Genomic DNA, 24,356 nt, shown 5'->3' on the forward strand with positions numbered 1-24,356 from the left:
TAATTTCTTTTTCAGATTGTTCACTATTAGTAAACAGAAATGCTATTGATTCTTGTGTGTTGATTTTGTATCCTGAATCTTTACCAAAGTTGTTAGTTCTAGGAGTTTTTAAGTGGAGTCATTGGGATTTTTCTATATATAAGATCATTTGTCTGAAAAAAGGGACAATCTGACTCCCTTCTTTCCAATTTGGATGTCTTTTATTTCTTTCTCTTGCCTAACTGCTCTGGCTAGGACTTCTAGTACTATTTTTATTAGAAATAAAGTGGGCATCCTTGTCTTTGTTTCAGATCTCAGAGGAAACACTTTTAACCTTTTCCCATTTAGTATAATGTTAGCTGTCGGTTTGTCATATATGGGCTTTATTGTGTTGAGGTATGTACCTCCTCTACCTAATTTTTTGAGCGTTTTAATCATAAAGTGACATTGAATTTTGTCAAATGTTTTTTCTGCGTCTATTGAAATGATCATATGGTTTTTGTCTTTCTTTCTGTTGATATGATGTATCATATTTACTGATTTGTGTATTTTAAATAACCGTTGCATGATCTTTTTAATGGTACTAACACTTCTTTGAGGATTAAACAGCCAAGCTACAAAAATCAAGATACAATGAAACACATAGAATTACTGGGTTAAACCGGGAACAATCCACACTTTCACAGAATTCTCTACTATGTAAGTCTGATGGCCACTCCTTAGAATACTAGTATCCCAGAAATAGATGGGACTTGAGTGATCAGATCATCCAGTACAATTTCCTAATTTATTGATGGGAAAGCAAAAGTCCAGAAGAGCTGATTTTCCCAAGATCAACATAGCTCTTCACAAAGTTAGGATATGAACCCAGACCTCATTAGTGTACTTCCATTGTATGTACCATCTGAATTTACAGCAAATAGCGCTGTAACGTTTCTAGCTGCTCTTCTCTCAAACTCTCTCCTTTAATGTTCAGTGGTCACCAATGCTTGTACTTTAACACAACTGTGAGCTTAATCAAGCACAACAATGACCCTAATTAGGAAGCACAAAAGATACAGGTGAACCCTTCAGAATGTTAGCAAAGGATGCTTATGAATTACCACACAGCCTAACTGCCAGTGGGTTTTTGTACTTAACTAAACCTGGGTAAGACACGTCAGACATAAGAAAGTCTCCAAAGGGATAAAAAGATCTGGAGGGTCTGGAGGTCAAGGTTTGACTATGTTTGTCAGATACAGAGTATCACTTGTATCCCACAGCCAAGGCTTATACTGGTCTGGTTCCAGGAAACTCCAAACAGCAGCTCTGTATCTAGCTTCACAGTCTGTGGACCCATTTTATAGTTAAGAGCCATGGCAGAGTTTAACTACAATCTAAGGACAGTATTTTGAATATGTGTAGAAGGTACAGTGTTTTTAGATATCCTACAAAAAAATATGTGTTACTGCAGGGAATCTTTGGAACTTCTCTGGAACACATTCCTTACCAGAGTAGTTGGGTATGATGATGATCCAAGCCTAGAATAATAATGTTCATAATCCACTGTTCCTATAGAAACTGAATTAACCAAAAATATAAAAGGCAATACTATTATTCTAAACTAAAGCCCATGGTATATATCCCATAATTCTTTTAGCTATAGATCCTGCTTTTGAAACAGTATCCATACAAATGATATAATTTTTAAATTCTTTGTTATACTCAACCATGAGGAGAAATAACATTTTTAGATTTCTATTATAAGCAGGAGTGGTGATATCAAAGTCATCTGTCCCCAAATATCTTATATTTTTCCTCTCTTTCTACCACCAGATCTCTTAGAATAATACAAATTATCATCTAATGACACCTTCTTAAAAGGTCTTTTGGATAGTTGTGTGAATTTACTGAGTTAGGGTACTATGTTTCCCAGAAATACAGTACGGGGATTAGTTTATCTGATTAAGATCCACTGGTCCCTAACAACAAGCAGAGAAGGGGCAGAAGTGGAAGCTGTCCTTGCTGTTGAAGGTAAAATAGAATATAAAACTTCACAAAAAGAAAGTCTAAAGTAGAAATGCAGAGGTGAGGTCCAGCTGTGCAGGGTATTACATTGAGATGTTTCAGTCATCTCGTGCAGTGGTCCCCAATCTTTTTGGCACCAAGGACTGGTTTCATGGAAGATAATTTTTTCATGAACTGGGGAGTGGAGATGGTTTTGGGAGAATTCAAGCACATTACATTTATTGTGTACTTTATTTCTAGTATTATTACATTGTAATATATAATAAAATAATTATATAACTCACTATAATGTAGAATAAGTGGGAGCCCCAAGCTTGTTTTTCTACAACTAGATAGTCCCATCTGGGGATGATCAGAGACAGTGACAGATCATCAGGCATTAGATTCTCACAAGAAGCACACAACCTAGATCCTTCATATGCACAGTTCACAATATGGTTCACACTCCTGTGCTGCAGCTGATCTGACAGTATGCGGAGCTCAGGTGGTAATGTGAGCAATGGGGAGCAGCTGTACATAAAGTTTTGCTTGTTCATCAACCGCTCACCTCCTGCTGCGCACTGGTCCGTGTCCCAGGGGTTGGGGACTTCTGATCTAGTGGTAACATGAGGACACTGGGAAGTCTCAGTATTCATCATTTAGCTCCCACAAGGTAAATGAAATAGGATGAGTGAGAATATATTACTCTATGCATATCAAATGCTTCACTAAAATCCAGTGATACAACCTATTGTACAGGCCTTACCCATCTAATTATATCATCTGGTGACTCGAAGGTTTGGTCTTAATTACAACTGATACTCACAATATGTGCCTATTCCATTTTGAACACACATTAAACATACTGTATATTCAGTGTTTCACAGCCCTTACCATTTTGTCAAAATGAAAAGGGCAATTATTCAAAATGTTGTATTTCTTACCAGTATCTCAGGACTGGGTGGTGGAGGAGGAAGCTGGACTGGAGGCAAGGTACTCAAGGCAAATCCTTGCTTTACTTTGTTTATTTGTTCATTGTACTGTGTCTGGTAGAAGAAGACTAAAAATACTTTAGACAACAATCAACTTTAAAGAGACAGCATATGGGAATATCTGATGTAGTTCTGAATAATACAACGTAAAAGAGTGGTTCCCAACCTGTCAGAAATAATATAAAAACAGGTTCTGACTAAAAAAAAAATGCTATAGACCATCCCCACACGTAAACAGTTGTATTTTTAAGAGTCATTACTGGTTAATAAGAAACAGAGACACAGATAATTCACAGATCCTTGTGATAATTCCTCAGTGTTTCCAAAATTTTCAGCTCTAAAATAGGAACCACTGACATAAATAAAAAAAGAGACTAAAGATTCAAGAGGCTATAAATATTATACTGGCTAAAAAATAGGGGAAAAATGTATTTGTAACAAGCAGTTAAACTACTTGCAAATGTTCATTTTAAAAACTGAAGGAAAAATTTCAGACATTACTTATTAAATTCTACATTGTGTTTATCTCACAATCTGTAACTCTAGCTTGTTCTAGCTCCTTGTACATTTTATTCTCTTGGATTCTGACAAAAACTCCCACCTGGAAGTTTAACAACACGTTTTCAACATTTTTTGGCATTGTCCCCACTTTTGCTTACCACATTATTTTGTAAAGAACTCATAAGAACTGGGAAAAAAAGTCTTATAAAACAAAACATTTAGAAACTTCTGCATGGAGGACATGTGCTTGGAAGAAAACATGGGGCAGGTCTTTTGAGGCCAAAATTTTGAATAAACCCAACAGAAACCCTAAGCATCACTAAAGACTGAGTAAGAAAGAGTTTGGAGAGAAACAGTGAAAACCCTCAAGGGAGCTGGACAAATATCCAGTTGCTTTTGGCACTTCACAATTGAATGGCAATGCTTTTTTTTTTTGCTGACAGTGTTGTGAAATCACAAAAAAATCAACATTATATATCGACCTTAGTATATAAATACAAAAAGATTCTAAAATAAAATCAATTAATAAATAGTCAGTGGATTATCTCTTTAGATTATCTGTAGCATGGTCCTACACCAGTACTTAGGAATTTACTATTTTGCATTATGGAATAATTATATAAAAAGTTAGACTGAAAACAAATACAGGCCTACTTGATTTTCCTTTTAATTCTGTAAACACATTATTACTCAGACTGCATTAAAACATTTAGCTTTTATTCCAAATTTTCTTTTAGAGACAGAGTCTCACTCTGTAGTCCAGGCTGTAGTGCAGTGGCATGATCAGAGCTCACCATAACCTTGAGCACCTGGCTCAAGTGATCCTTTCGCCTTGGCTCCCAAAATGCTGGGATTACAGGCATAAGCCACTGTGCCTGGCCAAAACATTTAGTTTTGATTGGGGCACTGTTAGCTTTGAAATTCTAGGAAAGCTAGGTGTGAGGGCACAATTTTTGAGTTTATTATTTTCTTGACTAAGGATATAAAAGACTACATGTGTGAATCTAGGATGTTATCTACAATCAACCACAAGGAAGTAATCTCAAAGTGAAGGCATAAACTTTAATAACTAAAATGGAAAATATGTTCTTCCTTAATTTTTTCTTTTTTCTTTTTTTTTTTTGTTGAGACGGAGTCTCGCTCTGTCACCCAGGCTGGAGTGCAGTGGCCGGATCTCAGCTCACTGCAAGCTCCGCCTCCCGGGTTCACGCCATTCTCCTGCCTCAGCCTCCCGAGTAGCTGGGACTACAGGCGCCCGCCACCTCGCCCGGCTAAGTTTTTGTATTTTTAGTAGAGACGGGGTTTCACTGTGTTAGCCAGGATGGTCTCGATCTCCTGACCTCGTGATCCGCCCATCTCGGCCTCCCAAAGTGCTGGGATTACAGGCTTGAGCCACCGCGCCCGGCCAATTTTTTCTACTAATATGTTTTCTAACTTTACACCATCTATAACATTAAGCCAATTTTCTCTAAATATACTTCAGGACTTACCCTGAGGAATGCAATCTTGTTTCTAACATCTGCCACAATGGCATTCCAACTGTCTACCGCAGCCTTTAATTGAAGTGATTCTAGGTTGCTGTTGTAGAAAAGGAGACACAAAAGAAAGTTCTTTCTTTTTGTAACACTGAGGTTTCCAAACATGTCTATCATGCTTTCTAGCATATATGTCAACAAAAAACAAAATTACCCCCATCACCAACAATTACTTCAAATGGACATAAAGAGGTATGGACAGGTGTGTTACTAAAAATAACAAAAACAGTAATAAAAAAATTCATTTTTCAAGAGCAAATATAATTGATACTTCCAGAACAAGTTTTTTTTTCTATCTTGATGATATATATTTAGTACATGTTATAAAACCTTTGTAAGGAATCTTTCCAATGAAGCAGGAAAGCTTTAGTAATCTAATACAGTGGTGTTCTCTAAAATGTTGACCCATGTTGGAAGCAAGTTTTGGACTATCTTCACATTAACTCTGACATCAAAAAGCCATGGTTGGTCTATATGGCTCCTTTGTAAATTAGAAAAAGATACTGTCTCTGGGAGGATAAATTAGAAATACCCTCTCTATGAGGATAAATGAGGTTGCTGCCTTTATACAGTACATAAATTGCACAAACAATAGTTTTATCAACTCATGCCTACCAAACGACTTAACAAAAGTAGGAACAACTTTGAAGTCATTAGGGTCTATTATCTCTAGAAAAAATATTTCATATGGCCTTTTAAAAGGTTTTATCCGTTATAACATCCCACGCCAGTATCACCCAGCCCAACAATTTTATAAGAGCTGAACAAGTTATCACTAGGATAATCTCATACAAAGAAGTTCCATAATATCCTAATTGTATAGAGCACTCTTCCTCCTTCTAGCAAGCAAAAATAGATCATTTACAACAGTACTTCCCTGACTTGAGTGCACATCAGTATATCCTGATAATCTTGCAAAACATCAAAGACTCTGATTCTTTAGAATGAAAGAACAATGCTGATTATTAAAATAATAATCATTTAAAAATAATGATGCCTGGGTCCCAGAGATTCTAATTTAATTAACTCTTTAAGTTTGGTGTACCCCATGAAATTATAAATTTATGGAGAGTTTCATGCAACCTGTTCAATATTTGAAAATTACTCTATAATTACTATAAAAGCATAGCAGAAGACTACCTTTAACATACGATTTAGGTGTTAATACTGATGTTTCCCTCAACATATTCCCTAGGTGTTTAAAATCAGGCATTATAAAGGAAAACAATTAGAAAAAAAGTCTTCCAATTAGAATCTACCTTGTTTCATAAGTGTCTGGTGTTCATGTATGTCTCTGAGACTTTTGATCTACTTCACTACAGAGGAAGGGAAAAAATCTTTCAGCAGCTATTATTGTACATGGTACTCAGTAGACTTCTCAGTGCTTCAGCAGAAGCAGCCAAGTACAAGCATCAAAGTAACTAAATGACTTTTGAGGTTTAACAACAACAACAACAACAACAGCAACAACAGCAGCTTCTGGTAAAAGGAATTTCAGGGGGGAAAAACGAAACGAAACAAAACAAAACAAGAAAACCCACAAGAGCTTCTTTAAGAACTCTGATGTCACATATGTAAAACATATCACAGATTACATTCAACCGTGGAGACACTTGCTAACATCTCTAAAACTAATATGCATTAAGGAAGAGGGAAAGATTACCTTGCTGCCATGTGAGTCACCCTGGCAAGCTGATTGAGACATTCCTTTTCAGTCTGCTCTAGATGAAGCAAACCAAAATCCCTACGACACTGTAAGAAATACACCTACAGGTTTTTGAGAGAAAGAGAAAGAAGTTGAAGGTGTGCTTGTAAAGGAACATTCTCTTCTCAATCATCTCAAGTAAATTTAAAGCTATTTCTCAATTTCTTCCAATAGCATCTAGGTTCCTTGACCATTCAAGATACATCACAAAAGCTTTTAAATCTAATTTCTAATTTCTTTATTTAATGGTTACTAGGTTGGTAAACATTCTAGAGCATGGCTTTTCAAATGTGTACTCACACTGGAATCATCTCAGAAACTTTAAAAAATGGTGCCTTCGTCCCAGATATTCTAATTTGATTGATACTGGGTATAGCTTGGGCATTGGCATTTTTAAAAGCTCTCTGGTAATTCTAACATGCAGTAGTTTGAGAACACTCCTGTTATCTATTTTTTTGGTCATTGATGAAGAGGTAATAAGAAGATCATACAGAAAGATACAAATGGGCTTAGGAGATTACGTAGTTCAGTGTCTCTCCCGTAGCAGGAACCCTTTCCATATCACTACTTGTATTCATTTAGCTTCTGTTTTTTACTACTAAACACTCAGTATTCACTAAAATACACTGTTGGACAGCATTAAGTATTAGAAAGTTCGTTCTTTCTAAAATTAATAATAGAAGCACAAAGAAACTTACTGATTAAAAACAATAAAAAACACTGCATACAAACTTGAGCTTTTAAAGTAATCTGAACTTTTTCTTTTGTTAAAGCTAGTATCCCAACAGTATTCTTCATGGATTTTTGGTTCAGATACTACTTCTTGGTTGCTGACTTCCAGGATCCCAAGTACTCTGCTAGAGAACAAAGCTTACCCATGACAGGTGGAAGGTTGGTGGTGCTTTTAATGTCAGCGAGCTCTCCAAAAATGTGAATCTTATTGTGTATCAAGTTTTGTTATGTATATATAAAAATTACATACACACATACAATCATATTTCTTTTGAGAGACCCTAGTTGTGTGGTGGTCTAACTTAGAAAAATTTGGGTAACTTTACTGCAGTCTGAAAAGTTGGGTTTTTTATATTCAGGTGTATGACGTGTATGTATTTTTGTAAGATCTATATTGGAAGTAGCAAACGAAGATATTGTGGCAGCAATAAAACGTTATTATTAGAAGTTTGGCTTAGTGACTTGGCTTCATCGGAATTTCCCCAAGATGTCTGTATTTGCTTTACATACTGTAATAGACCAATTTCTTCAAGTCATTGGGGGGAAACAACATAAGATCATCAAAACTGTAGTATTCACACATGATATGCCAATGAGTCAAAAAAGCACAAGACTTTGAGCTGTATTTTCCTGGCTGATACTAAGATGTCTTATTTCTGTTTATACAAAAAACAATCTTTTAAAAATTCTTTAGTATGATGGTACACAAGTAGAAGTTTTCCCCTCACCCCATACCCCTGTCCCCGTTTTGTTTTGTTTTTACCTCTGCTGTTAAAGCTCTGCTAGTTTCTGCATTCAGTTTGCTTATGTATGTTTTCATTGTGCTTTCCAGATTATGTTTTTCCACTTCCCACTGAGATCTGAAATACATGATCATTAAAGACTCTGCAATATTACATCAAGCACAGCCTTTTTCATCTAATTCAGGAGGAAGAAAGATAAGTTATACAATCAGTAGGAAATTATTTCTTGGAGAAGTATATATAGCACATAGAAATAAGAGAGGATATTGTTCAATCCCTATTGTTATTCTTTACTATCAAGAGTATAGAAGTTTTAAAGCTATCAGGGTAGAGGTTATGATTCAAAACTTGGCTCTTAAATCAAGTTGTCTGAGGATGAATCTTAGCTCCACAACTTATTAAATGTAAAACCCCTGGGCAAGTACAATAAACTGAATGTTTGGGTACCCCCAAAACTCATATGTAGAATCTTAACCCCCAAAGTGATGGTATTAGGAGGTGGTGTCTTTGAGAGATGATCAGTCATGAGGGCGGAACTGTAACGAATGGAATTAATGCCCTTTTTAAAAAGGCTTGAGAGCGCTCCCTTGCCTGCCTTCTGCTATGTGAAGTTACAGTGAGAAGACGGCTGTCTATGAGGAAGTGGATCCTCACCAGATACCAAATAGGCTGCTACCTTGATCTTGGACTTCCCAGCTTCCAGAACTGTGAGAGATACAATTCTATTTTTATAAGCCACCCAATCAATGGTATTTTGATAGAACAGTTCAACCTAAGACAGCAAGCTATTTAATTTCTCTATACCTCAGTTTCCTCACATGTAAAAATCAGGAAAATGGAAAAAATGGTACTACTTAAAGAGCTGTTGTGAAAATTAATTCAGATAATATAAAGCACTTTGTGTTTGGCACATAATAAGCACCAAATAAATGTTAGCTACTATCTTGATTAATAAGTTCTACATAAAATTTCTATAAGCTTTTTTGTTATCTCAACGATAGTAACCACACAGGTTTTTATTATACCTGTCATTAAGTGAAGTCACTGCATTAAAATATATGACTGGTTCTTTCAGTGCTCACATTCAACATTTTCAGTGCTCACATTCAGTGCTTACATTCAACAATGAAAGCAAACCCTATAGTTTGAGAGGGAAGGAGGGAGATGATGGTAAAGACATTGTTTATGAAGGACATTAGGGAAATGGTTACCTATGAGGTTCCTTTTTTTTCTATCCCATCTCAGCTTCCTACACTTGAGTCCCAGAATTCTATAAACATACAAACCAAATTCTAAATTTAATGAAAACAATTAATTGAAAATACAGCATTATAATAGAGACTGTCACAAAGGCCGTCATTGATGTTTTATTATTAGAAACACTTGGATACTTGAGGACCTAACAAACATTGATGAGAAACTTGGTAACAGTATATTATAAATATCACTAAGGTTAGACTTTTTTGAGGAGAAAAAAATAAAATATTCAAGCAGATATATTAACATAAAAGGAATTATTATACCACTAAATATCATGTAAAATTTGCCTAAAAGAAAAAAATTACAAATTGGACTTCATCAAATTAAGTTTTGTGCTTTAAATGACATCAAGAAAATGAAAAGGCAACCCACAGAATGAGAGTATTTGAAAATCATGTATCTGATAAGGGACTTGTATCTGATAAGGGACAAGAACTCTTAAAACTCAACAATAAAAAGACAATCTAATTTTTTAAATGGGCAAAGGATTTGAATAGACATTTCTCCAAGAAGATACATAACTGGTCAATAAGCACATGAAAAGATGCTCAACATAATCAGTGGGAAAATGCAAATCAAAACCACATTTATATACTGCTTCACACATAATACAATCGGTAAAATAAAGAAGTAATCTAACATGTGTAAGAAATGTTGATCAGAATGTGGAGAAACTGAAACCCTCATACACTGTTTATAGGATTAAAAAATGGTGCAGCTACTTGGAAAACAGTTTGGCAATTCCTCAAAAAGTTAAACATAAAGTTTACTGATCACCAAGCAATTCTACTCCTTGGTACATACCCAAGAAATACAAAAACATGTTCACAAATCTGTATGTAAATATTGATAACAGTATTTATAATAGCCAAACAATGGAAACAAGCCAAATGTCCATCAACTGATGAAAAATAAAATAAGATATAGCCAAGGAATGGAATATTATTTATCCATAAAAAGGTATGAGTAATGATACATGCTACAACATGGGTGAATTTTGAAAATATGTTAAGTGAAAAATGTTACTCACAAGAGGCTACATATTATGTGATCCAATTTATATGAAATGTTCAGAAGAGGCAAATCCATACAGACAGAAAATAAATTAGTGGTTGCCAGAAGCTGGAGGAGGGGAGAATAGGGAATGACATCTAATGGGCTTCTTTTTTGGGGTGACAAAAATGTTCTGGAAATAGATAGTGGTGATGACTGTAAACCTCTGTGAATATTCTAAATCAATAAATTGTATATTTTAACAGAGATAATTTTATGCTATATGAAATGGATTTCAAAAAAGTGTTATTAAAAAAATTACCCACAGGCAAAATAGATGAGTAAGAATAAAACTTGGCCAGTTACATAAAGCAGTCACATCTAATAGTATTGACTGGGGTAACTCTTAAGATCTAGTCTCTGGCAGTAGTTTGTTCTAGGACTGTAACGCTGCTGATACAGATTCTTCTAGCAGTTTTCTAGAGTCAAAGCTAAAGTGACCATACCTCCCTATTTGCCTAAGATACCCCCAGTTTACACCTTTTGTCCCAGTGTATTATTAATACTGTTCAACATCAGTCTCAAAAGTATGCCAGTTTGAAAGATAAATAACATCGATATGCCAGTCAGAAAGTGTTCAGTGAAATACAGTTTAGAGAGAGTGCACCCAAAGAAAAAGCTAAGTTTGTACCTTTTCATAGAAAGTTGCTCTTTAAGGTTCTTGATTTCATTATCTTTAGCATGGATTTGACGCTGTAATCTAAGCAAACAAGCAAGAAAGTCAAAAGATGTTAGAAATTATTTGTTGTTAACACAGTCAGAACAGCTCTAACTACAGCTGTGGAGGAGACAAAGTATGTCCATTTGGTGCCACAAATCTTGAGCCTGAATACAACTGAACTCCTAGAACTGGTCCTTTTGAAATGTATCTTGTTTCTGATGTCTGATTTACTGACTTCCCAAAGAGAGGGGAACTAAGTTCTAATTCAGTAAATTAGAAAGCAAAAGAGAAGTGTTATCTTGCATCCTAAGTGCAGTGACTTGGAAAAATGTTTTTAGCTCTTCATGCTTCAGCTTACCTACTAGAAAACAAGAGATGGTATCTTCTGATTTTCTAAGCCTGTTGTGAGATTAAGAACTTTAAGTTCCTTAAAGTGGTATTATATCAAGTCATGCAAATTATGAAAGATTTAAGGTCTAAAGGAAATCAAACCTTAAATATTGAAGTGATGAGGCTATGTGTAAATGCAAATTAAAACTATGAATTATCACCTGGGGGTCACTCACATGATCTTATCATGGAAAGAATGGGTAAAAATTTTGTATAAATCAGAATCTATAGCCTGTGATCAGCTTCAAAATTAATATGTAAGAAACTAAGAGAAACGCAAATACTTTTGGGTTGACATATATTCACGTACCGTTTCTGATGTTCCTCCCTTATGCTGCTGTATCTTTTCACAACCAAGCTTTTACATAAACCTAGTAATTAACTTCAATATGAAAAGATTTATAATAAAAACACATTTCTCTTTAAGTCTCTAATGTATTTAAACTCGGGATAAATAGAATAATTTTGGTTAATATAAATTATTGGAATAATAAGTCTTTGAAATGATGACTTTAATGTTGGATGGATTGCTCACTACTAGATTTCAGAGACTACCCATTCACCTTTACTCTAAGCTTCTTAGAAGACTTAGAGACTTATAGGTAATGCTCTGTTGGTCTGAGAATGCAGTGAAAAGAAACCAGGTCTCTTTCTGTACAAAAGAGGTCATGTTCTCAAGTGAAATATTAAGAAATATAAGCTTTGTTAGTGTAATATATAGGAATACGTTGACAGAGTTGAAAAGCAGTTAAAATTTGTAAGACTGACATCTCATTTGCCTTTGTATACTTCCATTACTTCAATATTCTACCCAACTCTAGTTTAGAGTGGGCAATAATAGTTGACATAACTAGTGGGGAATTCAGAACACCTAGACTCTTAAATAATAGAGGATAAGGTAGGCATAGTTCTTACTATCCAGCTCAGATAAGAGCCAGCTACATATGTTCAGGCAGTCCTAACTTCTCAGTCTTTTTCTCATGTTTAATATAACAGGATGAAATTACTAGATTTTCTTTCTAAAAAATCTAAAGTTCTCAAGTTAACTCTAGCTGACTATCAAGTTTTATTATAGACTGTTGACAGCAGTTTCTTGACATATGATTAACTGCTTATTGCAGTTTATCCAAAGTAAGTCACTTCCATAAAATTTTCTTTGTTAACACTTCAACTATCATCAACAAATATTTGCCAAACATTTACTGCACACATCAAATTGAATTAGACCAAAAAAACCCACACCATTTTTGCTTTCTAATCTCCATATTCCAAGATCAAAGAAGCCAACATTTACAATTAAAGAATATTTATATTTTATCACATACTCTTGGGCAATGTTCAGATGAATTACACGAAGAAAACGTTCAAAAGCTTATCTGAGAACACAGAGTAGTCATTATGTCCATTCTGCTTTGATGCCCTGTCTTTTCTTCCATCTCATCCCACCTAACCTTCAATGCCTAGGTTCAGTACTGTGTCTTTAATAAAGTTCTTCATTGAAAGAAGTTCCTGATCACAACAATCAAAAGTATTCTCTCTACCCTACAAAACTTCCACTAAGTATACTCTTGTTTGACAGTTATTCATTGTTTTTTAAAAGTTAACTTTTTATTTTGAGATAATTGTAAGTTCACATGCAAGTACAAGAAATAATACACAAAGAACCCATGAATCCTTTCCCTGATTTCTCCCAATGGTAAAATCTTGCAAAACTACTGTATAATACCCTAACCAGAATATTGATGGTGATAGAGTCAAGATACTGAACCGTTCTATCACCACAGGGATCTTTCATTTTGCCCTTTTAAAGCCACAACCACTTCCCTTCCACTCTCATTCCCTTCTTATAACCTTGGAACCACTAATCTGTTTTCCATTTTTATAATTTTGTCATTTCAAGAATGTTCAGCAAATAGAAACATATATAAGCTTTTGGAACTGGCTTTTTTCATTCAGCATAATTCTCTGATGTCTGCAGTGTTTGTAGTATTTGCAGTGATATCACTGTTTCATTCTGGATGGTAGTAATTTATGTCTTTTCTTTTATGTTGTCAGTCTTGCTAGAGGTTTGTCAATTTTATTGACCTTTTCAAAGATACAGCTTTTTGTTTCATGGATTTTCTCTACTATTTTTCTTTTTCCAACTCATTCTTTCTTAGTTTCGTTTTTTTTTTTTTTTTTTTGAAATGGGGCTTCACTATGTTGCCCATGCTGAACTGTAACTCCTGGGTTCAAGCAATCCTCCCATCTCAGCCTCTCAAGTAGCTGGGACTACAGGTGTGCACCACTGCATCCTGCTTCTATTATTTCTAATCTTTGTAATTTATTTCCTCCTGCAAGCTTTGAGTCTATTTTGGTTTTCTTTTTCTGGGATCTTGGAAGTGAGAGCTTGGATTATCCACTAAAGACTTTTCTCTTTCTAATGTGTATATTTAGTGTTATAATCTTCTCAGCACTGCCTCAGCTGTGTGGCACAAATTTTGACATACTGTATTTTCATATAAATTCAATGTATTTTGTTTCTCTTGAGATCTCTTCTTTGACCCATGGATTATTTAGACATGGGTTGTGTAGTTTCCAGGCCTTTGGAGGTTTCTTGGTATCTCCCCGTTGATGTCTAATTTGACTCCATTGTGACCTGAGAACATGCTTTGCATGATTTCAACTCTTAAATTTGTTGTTGAGGTTTGTTTTATGGCCCAGAATACTGTCTATCTTGGTAGATACATCCTGTGGTCACTTGAAAGTATGTGTATTCTACTGTTATCTGGGGTGTTCTATAAATATCAATTAGGTCCTGCTGGTTGATGGTGGTTATTGAGGTCTTCTATATCCTTGTTGATTTTCTGTTTAGTAGTACTATCAATTGAGAGTGGAGTTTGAAGCGTTCAATTATAATGGTAAACTTTTTCATTTATTCTTTCAGTTCTATCAGGTTTTACTTCATGTGTTTTGAGGCTGTTTTTCGTACATATACCTTGAGGTTCTTGTGGATTGATCCTTTTATCATTAGGTAATGTCCCTCTTTGTGTCCAACAGTCTTCTTTCTTCTGAAATCCATTTAATCTGATTTTAATATAGCCACTCTTACATTTTTTCATAAACGTCTGCAGGATATATCCTTAGCTTTATTCTCATTTAGGTCCCTTTACCCTCCTCACTTTTTGAATATATTGTTGTGTGTCTTCTACATACATTGAATTCCACGAGATGGTGTTAAAATTTTTGCTTCAACCATCAAATATGGTTTAAGAAATTAATAAACAGTAGGAAACTTATTATTTATCTTACTCTTTACTCATTCTGATGGTCTTCTTTCCTTTCTGAAGTTTCAAGCTTCTACTATATATATATTTTTAAAGTTTAGAGACCTTCCTACAGCCATTCTTTAATGGTAGGCTATGTGAATTTGCTAGCAATAAATTCTTATAATTTTCCATCATCTGAGACTGTTTTTATTTTCTTCTATTCCTACACAGTATTTTTGCTAAATACAGGATTCATGGTTCTGCTCTTTTCTTTCGGTAACTGAATAAACTGCCACTTTATTCTGGCCTTCATGGTTTCAAATGAAAAATCTGTTGTCATTCAAATTACTGTTCTCATAAGTAATGTTTTTCTCTGCCTGTTTTCAAGTCTTTTCTTTGTCTTTTGTTTTCAGAAGTTAAGTTATGATGTGTCTTAGCATGGATTTGAGTTTTTGCTATTTGGGGTTCACTTAGTTTTTGAATTTGTAAATTTATAAATTTCATCAAATTTAGGAAATTTTCAGTATTTCTTTGAATACTTTTTCAGTCTCTCATTCTGCTCTCTTTTTGAAATTCCAGTGACAAGTACTTTAGTTCTTTTGTTATTGGCTCAAAGGTCCTTTAGACTCTTTTTAATTTTTTTCCCCCAGTCTATTTTCTCTTTTTTCTTTAGATTGAGTTCATTCTACTCATCTGTCCCCAAGTTCACTGATTCAATCCTCGGTCATCTCCACTTTACTAGTGATTATATCCAGCAAGTTTTAATTTCAATCACTGTATTTTCTAGTATATAATTTCCATTCTTTATTATAACTTATTTCCTTCCTGAGATATTCTAGGTTTTCATTTGTTTCAAGATTTTGTTGAAGCATTTTTATGATGGTTGCTTTAAAATCCTTGTCAGATAATTCAAATATCTGAATAATATTAATATTGTCATTTGTTGGTCTTTTGTCTTTCTTGTCTTAATTTCCTGGTTCTTGGTATGATCTATGTTTTCTAATGTAGCCTAGATATTTTGAATATTATGAGACTCTGGGTTCTATTTAATCTTCCTATTTTTAGCAGGCAGTCTCCTGTTGAGGTATAATGTAAAAGCCAAGGAGGTGTGTATGCATGGCTTTGCACTGAGCTCTACCAAATGCACCCCAGGAAAAGTGGGCACTGACTCACACTGCCTCAATGCAGATGAGAGTGTACAAGTTCAGCTCCCCTCCCAGCCCAACTGACACGTTCCCATGAAAGTGGAGCACCAGCTCACACTGCCTTTTTGCCTCCAAGTGGAAAATAAGATCAGCTCCTTGCTGGGCCCTGCTGACATTAGGAAAGGAGAAAGCAAAGGACTGACTTGCAGTACTTTGTTGCTGCAGGGTAGAAGCAGAAGTTCAGCTCCCTGTTGTGCCCTTCTGGCACCAGCTGAGGGAAGGGGGTAAAAGGGAATGCCAACTAGCCCCATGGGTGAAGTTTTAATTCCTAGTGAGAGGGAGTAAGGATGAAGCTAGTATTGATTAGCTTTGTCTCAGACTGGCTTAAGTAACCTTGGTGCTGGGTAGCAGTAGAGGTTCAGCTTTCAGCTGGACCACACTGACACATCCTGGCAGAGGAATTAAAGCACTGTCTCCTTTTCCCCAGTGGAACTTGGAAGTCAGCTGCTTGCTTAGTACTGCCAACACTACCCCAACAGGAAAATAGGATTGCTGCTACTTACTTAGGTGGGAGAATCAGCGTGTACTGCCTACTTCCAAGGGGTGGTGTGGGGCCACTGGTGTGTGGCTGCAGTAGGGTGGGTATTGTCAAAAAGCCTTTCTATTGTTATAATTTCATTTTACTGATCCTTTGGCTAGAAGGGACAGGCTTTTCTAGAGTTTTTCTCCCCTTGTGCTTATTAGCAATTCTAGGTTGAAGGCTTACAAAGTGTCCCGAGATATACGGAAGGCAGAGAGAAAATTTACTGCCAGCTCATTCCTCAAGTCTCAATGTCTTTAGACAGCATGCTTTCTTATTCCATCTTCTAGAGCGTCTCTATGCTTGTCTGTTTCGTTACATCCAGGGTGTTAAAGTTTCAACAAGAAACAGCTGTAAGGAATGGGACTATACATCTTGGTGGACCTGGAAGTCTCTGTTTTATGTAATTTTATCCTTACATGTTAATCTACACTCTCCATTAGATCATAATGAATGTCTCACACATCTTGGTATCTTCTACATGTGGCTTCCATAAGTTTTCTAATATAGTAGGCCCTTGATGTTTGGTGAATGCCCAACACGAAATGTTCATTTTTGTGAAGACATATGCATCACCTAAAGTGGACTGCTTATAGCCTCAAGCATATAGAGTGAGTGCATGGATCCGTGGTCAAGAGTTGTGGAGGGGTATCTTCAGATGGAAGAGAGGTAGCTCATCTGCATTGATGGCATTGCTTTTCTAATCTCTGATATTATATGACATATTTCTGGATTGGTCATCCAGATGAAGTTCTGAATGCTGAAGTACAGTTTCTTTCTTTCTTTTTTTTTTTGTTTTTTTGTGAGTTTTGCTCTTGTTCCCCAGACTGGAGTGCAATGGCATGATCTCAGCTCACCACAACCTCTGCCTTCTGGGTTCAAGCAATTCTCCTGCCTCAGCCTCCCAAGTAGCTGGGATTACAGGCATATACCACCACACCTGGCTAATTTTGTATTTTTAGTAGAGATGGGGTTTCTCCATGTTGGTCAGGCTGGTCTTAAACTCCAACCTCAAGTGATCCACCCGCCTCAGCCTCCCAAAGTGCTGGGATTACAGGCGTGAGCCACCGCGTCCAACCTAAAGTACAGTTTCTTAAATCATCGCGGCCAGCTTCATTTGTCTAAGTTTTCTTAAGTCCTCACAGCCTTCTGAACTTGAAGGATCTCTCTAACTTTAGTCAGGATAAGTCTGACAATGTTTGTGAGCGAAATTATGTTGTCAGAACTATGGCATCTAGTTCTTCCTGATAACCCCTTCATGTGGTAGATATAATATATGAAAGAAAAATTAAGACCTAAATCTCTGGCAAATATTTCCCCAATTTTATAAGAAATATCTTGGACTCTCCACTCAAAGACATTCAAAGCACTTGTCTATTCTCCCTATCAGCTTTCTAGAAACCGCAATGGATTTTAAACTAGACTTCTTGGATGGCTGGTGTCTTATGGTATTACTGTTTATTAAAATAATGTGCTACAAACTATGCTACTATTTAAACAAATACAGGTTGGAAGCAGTGATTAGTACAAAAAGAACAAAGCAGGTTACTAATTTTTCCCTAAGTCAGTCAGAATTTTTTATCTGAAGGCATTTAATACTTCAGGTTTAGGAGAAAAGAGATTGGGGTAAGGAGGGAAAAAGTCTCCCCCAATCAATCAAACAAACATAAAGATTTGTTTTCAATCTCGCAGGCTTAGAACAGAAATGAGAGACCAACATAAAAATACACTCAACTGATTCCTTGGTGTCTTTAAGAAATGTACTCATATACTATAAAGAAACAGCCAATCATTGGTCACATTTTTACAAATTAGAGTCATGACCTGAAAGTTAATTATTTTTCTCATGTAATTCTATTATCTTCACACTTGTTCAGCCAATACATGAAAAGTTTGATATATAGTGTGAGCAGCTGCCTATTTCTCAATCCAGTTGGCAAGACAAAATACGGTTGGTTTTTAAACAAATGCAGTCTTGTGGTTAGAATGCCTAATGTGTAGTCACAGTGCCATCTAGCGGTTACGCAGGGATTAACTATTAAAGATATGGAACAAACCCAGAATTTCCCTTTATCAAAAGACTTACACTTACTTGGAAACCTTATTGATTCCAAAAGCCACTTGTTGATTAAGAGACGCGATAATTTTGTCTTTCTTTTTCATCTGCATTTGGTTTTCTTGCCACCGAAAAGTCACTGTTCTCAACTGTCTTTTGAAATCCTGATCAATAAAAAATATTATTTCAGATAATTACGTTCAAGTCACCAGAAATTGAAAGAAAAAAGCAAACAAACTAAGTTCTTTTCAAACAGAAAGCACCAGTAAGTGTAATATTTGAAATACTTCTCACTTCCCTCAGATCTAATGGCAAAAATACTTACTTCACACTGATAGTGCAATTTATAAAGCTGCCTTTGACGAGCAAGCCTTTCCTTTTCAGTTTCTCCATAGTCTGTAGTGACTTTGCCAGCTGAGCCCTATTGAGCAAAGGAAATATGCATGTATTATTTTCCTCTAAAAAAATCAGTAATATTTTAGATATCCCAAAGGGATTTCAAGTTGCCATCTAACTCCTTTCATGTTTTTTGTCTCAAGTCAAACACCCAATTTAGATAAACCCACCTCCCCTCAATTACAGCATTTAATAAACAGTACCAGTTACTTCCCTGTTGCTGCTACTGCTGGATACCACTACCTGCATGCTTACCTTTTCTTTAGCATTTTCTTTGTAATGCTTTTATGTTGTAAGAACCAAATGACATAGGCAGTCATTATTTTCATTTTAGAGATGATAAAATAGTGAGTAACTTGCCCCAAATCACATAGACAGTAAGTGGAGGGGCCTGCATTCTAAGGCAGTCTTAATTGCCCACGCACTTACTTATTACACGGTATCATTTGAGTTTAATGTTCTATTTATCTACTAGATTGTAAATATTATCCATAGATTGTAGAGACTCTGTCTTAGCATAGCTCTTGACACAATATGCAGATGATAAACAGGTTTTATGAATAAACTTTTTTAAAGATATGTGACATTTTAATTCTATCTTTTGAGTTCCCATAGTCTCATGGCTATAAAATGAAAACCAGAGATCTCATATTTAAACTGTAGTGTGATATCCAGAGCTAAGAATATGTCATTTCAGTTAAAATGTACATATTCTAATTAGGAGAAAAAAAGGTATGACAATTATATGAATGTTGTACTATCAGCCAGGGAATCATTTGCACTAAATGTACCCTTAGACAATGAGGATTCCTACATATTACATACCACTATATTTAAACAGCAGAGCAGGTTATCATTGAATTCTCATTAGTAGGTAAAAAAAATTGTTTTTAAAAAAATTATTTCATTTGCTGTTGAGCACTTAAATCGTGTTCACATGCCTCTTCACATACAGGTACATCATTCCAAGCAGTGACTACTACCAGGAATGGAGCCAGAAAAAAAATGATTATACATCAATATTTTTTGTAGATGTTTCACTGTAACAATCATATTTAATTTTTAAAAATGAAAGCAGCTTTATATTACAAAACTATTTTTCTCATGACATGTAATCTAGTAGGATTATGCTAGTCTTTTTTTTCCCTTTGTGGTATTTGAAAAACCTTTGCAAGAAATGCATTTGTAATTAACTTTGCCCTATATTTAAAGCCAGGAAATGGTTTGAGGGCTAAAGTGAAGTTTCCAGCTCCTAGGGGTTCTTTGTTTTCTTATTCTATTTTCCTTCATATATCCCTCCTTACCTTTTATGTTTTTCTCTTTCTCCTCACAAACAGTATAAACCACTGGGCTTTTCAAAGGGTCTTGCTGTTTAAAGAGTCACAGGAAAAACTCTAGATAACAAATGAATCTAAAAGAAGGCAGGCACCCTCTCTAATCATACTTACCTGCTCTATCATGTCCAGAATATGCAATTCATCCAGGCTGTAGAACTTGTCTTCCATTGCAGAATCCTCTTGAACATCATTTGCATCATCTTTTATAGGTCTACTGACTGAGTGTGGATTTGCTTGTTCTTTCTTCAACTGCTCTTCCTTTTCTACCATATATGGGCTGTAGTGGTGACATAATCAATGTGAGCTTTTACAATTGTATAGTGATTTTCATCTAAGCTATTGCTTCCAAAGAGTATTATACTGGTTTCATAAGATGCTCAGCATTAGAAGGGTTCATGACCAAAGAAAGTTTGGATAGTATTCATACTGAGTCTTTCTTTTGAAGATTCATATGAATATTAGCATATTTAAAGTAGCACTCAATCAAGGTACCTATTTAATTCTGTTCATGCCACTGTTTTCAAGAATTATGACACTACAGAGTTCACTTTACAAATTATAACTAGTAACATCAGTTCCTTTAGAAAACAGTACTTTCAGGAATATTGGCAAGCATTTCCACATCTGCTGTATTACTTTACCATCATAACATTATTTGTTCCCCCTTAATTTTCTTGACAAGTAGGTTAGTTTAAGCAACTTCAGTGATTAGGTCCAATGTACGTTTAAATAGAGAGTTGAAAACAGCAATATAAAATAGACTGTGAAATGGAGGTTTCTTTTGTAACAGAACTTTTAACAAGAACTACAGTAATAACATGGATTTCAGTAACTACACTACTGAGACCACTTTTAAAAAATGAAAATACTATATATATATATACAATGGCAATTAACCAATTTCTACACTTTTTTTCTAAAATTTAATTGCATGCTACTGTCCTTTCACTTGGCCTACTACTTAGTAGCTCTAAATTTCCTTTCTAATCTCTTTGAATGGCAACAAGAAATAGGAGTATTTTTACTTAGAGTGTGATATGACTCAATTTAACTAGTGAATAGAAACTCTAGGGATACATTATTACTTTTTTAGAACACTTCTGAGATCTAGAAAACAATGAAATGTAATGCTTGTGGAATAATTCATAAAATACTATATAAGCAGTAATTAGGTATTACTGAGGTATTCTAGAGTGACCCAAACATTCTGAAAAGTTCGATGAAATCAATTGCTTGTGTAGACCACCGATTCTTAAACTCAATTACTTTTCTACGCTACCTGAAGAGCTTTTAAAAATTAAATGTTTCCAGGCACCCCTACAACTGTAAAAATATAAATGAATTTGTGTTTTTGAAAAGTTCACTAAGATTATTCCTAAATTTTTTAAAGTACACTCAGGCATTGCTTAACAACAAGGATACTTTCTGAGAAATGTGTTGTTAAGCGCTTTTGTCGTAACATATCATAGAGTGTTATTACACAAAACTAGATGGTATAGCCTACTACACACATATTGCTCCGAGGCTACAAACCTGTTATAACATATTATAACATATTACTGTACTGAATATGACAGGCAGTTGTAACAAGTATTTCTGTATTTAAACGTATCTAACATAGAAAAATTACAGTAAAAATACAATATAAAACATAAAATATTGTATACCTGTATAGGGCATTTACCATGAATGGAGCTTGTAGGACTGGACGGTGCTCTGGGTGAGTCAGTGAATGAGTGGTGAGTACTATATACTACTGTAGACTTTATAATAAATACCACAAACTTAGGCTACACTAAATTTATAAAAAGTAAAGTAATAGCACTACAATGTTATGATAGCTACACCACTACTAGGCAATAGGAATTTTTCAGCTTCATTATAATTTTATGGGACCAACATCATACCTGAGGTCTGTCCTTGATCAAAATGTTGTTATGCAGTACAAGACTACACAGTAACAGCATTGAGATAATATAGGAAAATGTTCATATTTTTAAGATGTAAACTGAAGAATGAAGGGGTGAAATTACAAGGATGTTTGGGATTGAAAACACTTCAATAGAGAACAAAATGTCAAAGGAAGTATGAAACAAATGTGAAAAACATAGATAACTGTTGAATCAGAGTTATAGGTATATATGTTATTATATATATACCATTCTCTTTACTTTTTGTGTATATTTGAAAATTCTCATTTAAAGACAAAGCTTTCTAGATGATCTGATCATTATCCAGATTTGGATCCACTGTGTAAGCAAGATGAGCAAAGTGATTGATGACACTGTTTTATCTTTATTAAGCTATATTTATGGCATTTAGACACAGCCTAAAAACAAAACAAAACTATTGCTCCAGTGGTTCAACTTGTTGCCAAAGAAAGTGAAAACCCATTTTAAATGATGAACTATTTTATATATTAAGTGGATCACATTAATTGAAAATATCAACAAGAAATGATAGCTTTAAAGTTAACAAAATATGTTCTTGCTGCTGTTTTAAAGATATCTTACTTTATGTCCTCAGAATTCTCCAAAGTCACTACTATTCAATTAACTAACTTTTTGGTAGGAATAATGATCTCTTCATTAGACTGTCTCCATCCCTTCCTTCATCTACTACACTGTTATTAATCATGCACAATACATGCAAAATACAGTGATTATTTTGCCATTAAAATGTTTCCATTAAAGGTTCAAAATTCACTGTGAATAACTGGATTAAAAAAATGCACGTTAAGTCTTAAAAACAACAAAGCCAAACTTTTTGGTAAAAGGGGTTACTGGGACATAACAAAACTAGATGGTATAACTTACTACACGCCTAGGCTATATGGCATAACCTATTGCTCCTAGGCTACAAACCTAGGAGTGATGCATCCTTTAGAATTAGGTCTTAGTTGAGATTTGGTCTAGACTACAATGTCTAGACTAAAATACAGTCCAACTACAATGTAGACTATATTTTAAAACGACTCAAGTAGCCTTATAGAAAAATGGTAGGAGGTTCTATTCTTCCAAAGCAAATGATAATTAAACGTTAAATGATCATTTAACTTTTTTGTTACTTCCTATAAAAAAGCAGCAACTTATTAATTATTAAGACAAGGAACTATCCTTCTTCTCTTAGAAAACTTCTAAAAGGAAGGAAGCTTGTGTCGTATTAGGAAAGTATGCCTTAAAAATACTAAGAAAAACTTAAAAACTAAATAAACTAATACTTACACTTGGTCTTCTTTTGAGTCTTTATTCTGAAAAATAACCTAAGAATTAGTAATCTATATCAACTATATCAAAACAACATAATGTAATATAATTACATTTAGGTCAGTGTTTCTCAAAAAATTTTTGATCATAACTAAAGAAATATATATCATGATATCATATGCACTTACACATATACTTTTATACCTAAGTATAAAACTGAAATATAAGTTTCATGAAATAAAACTTACTCATATTGTATGTGATGAACTCTAGTATTTTTTTATTCCTATTTATTTTATTTCCTTTTTTTAAAATGGCAGCTGTGATCTACTAAATTTGTCTTATAATCTACTACTGAGTCTTGAAACATGACTTCAAAATCACTGATTCAGATGAGAGGTGAGTATTGGAGATGTGTTTGTACCTACTAATATATCTTTGGACACAATGTATATAATTCCAATTTATTCCTACACTAACTACAAAGGTTCTTGAAAACCTATATATAAGGAGAAATCAGACAGATACATTAAGAATCTCACAGAAAAGGAAGTGTTAAGATCACATTTGAAAAAATTCCTAAAGTCCTAAATTTCATGTTCATTAAAATAAAACTATAAAGGCAGCATACCAAATAAAGGTAGTATCAATGGCATTTAACATGCATTAAACTATGAGTATTATGGTACTAATTTCTACCATCTCTTGCATACAAGAAACTTCAGGGTCTCCTTCTCTATAGATACAATGCTGTATGTACAAATTTGTTTAGCTTTCTTGTCTGTATACTAAGATTTTTGTGTTTCAGTGTCTGTCCTTATGCTTAATGTCCAGTAATATCCAGTACCAAT

The 24,356-nt window shown here is 34.7% G+C and overlaps 1 protein-coding gene across 20 annotated transcripts in view; it reads right to left on the minus strand.

Annotated features, from left to right (window-relative positions):
- The window catches only part of DZIP3 (DAZ interacting zinc finger protein 3), a 97,935-nt gene that overhangs the window by 12,316 nt on the left and 61,263 nt on the right, over nucleotides 1-24,356 (minus strand). For 15 of the 20 annotated variants that reach the window (XR_012431716.1, XM_074033514.1, XM_015446472.4 and 12 more), the window contains 9 exons: nucleotides 23,524-23,549; nucleotides 20,411-20,576; nucleotides 18,892-18,987; nucleotides 18,603-18,730; nucleotides 11,118-11,186; nucleotides 8,194-8,290; nucleotides 6,657-6,760; nucleotides 4,949-5,036; nucleotides 2,910-3,011 (listed from right to left, as the gene is read on the minus strand). Coding sequence is in view for 14 of the 20 variants with exons in the window: in XM_074033514.1 (XP_073889615.1) it covers nucleotides 2,910-3,011; nucleotides 4,949-5,036; nucleotides 6,657-6,760; nucleotides 8,194-8,290; nucleotides 11,118-11,186; nucleotides 18,603-18,730; nucleotides 18,892-18,987; nucleotides 20,411-20,576; nucleotides 23,524-23,549 (876 nt within the window). In the remaining 6 variants the exon portion in view is untranslated. Of the gene's footprint in view, nucleotides 1-2,909; nucleotides 3,124-4,948; nucleotides 5,037-6,656; nucleotides 6,761-8,193; nucleotides 8,291-9,384; nucleotides 9,444-11,117; nucleotides 11,187-18,602; nucleotides 18,731-18,891; nucleotides 18,988-20,410; nucleotides 20,577-23,523; nucleotides 23,550-24,356 lie in introns of all 20 variants that reach the window. The other 5 variants (XR_012431721.1, XR_012431720.1, XR_012431719.1 and 2 more) reach the window with 3 other exon arrangements.

This window comes from Macaca fascicularis, chromosome 2, assembly GCF_037993035.2.
Source record: "Macaca fascicularis isolate 582-1 chromosome 2, T2T-MFA8v1.1".
Classification (NCBI taxonomy): Eukaryota; Metazoa; Chordata; class Mammalia; order Primates; family Cercopithecidae; genus Macaca; species Macaca fascicularis.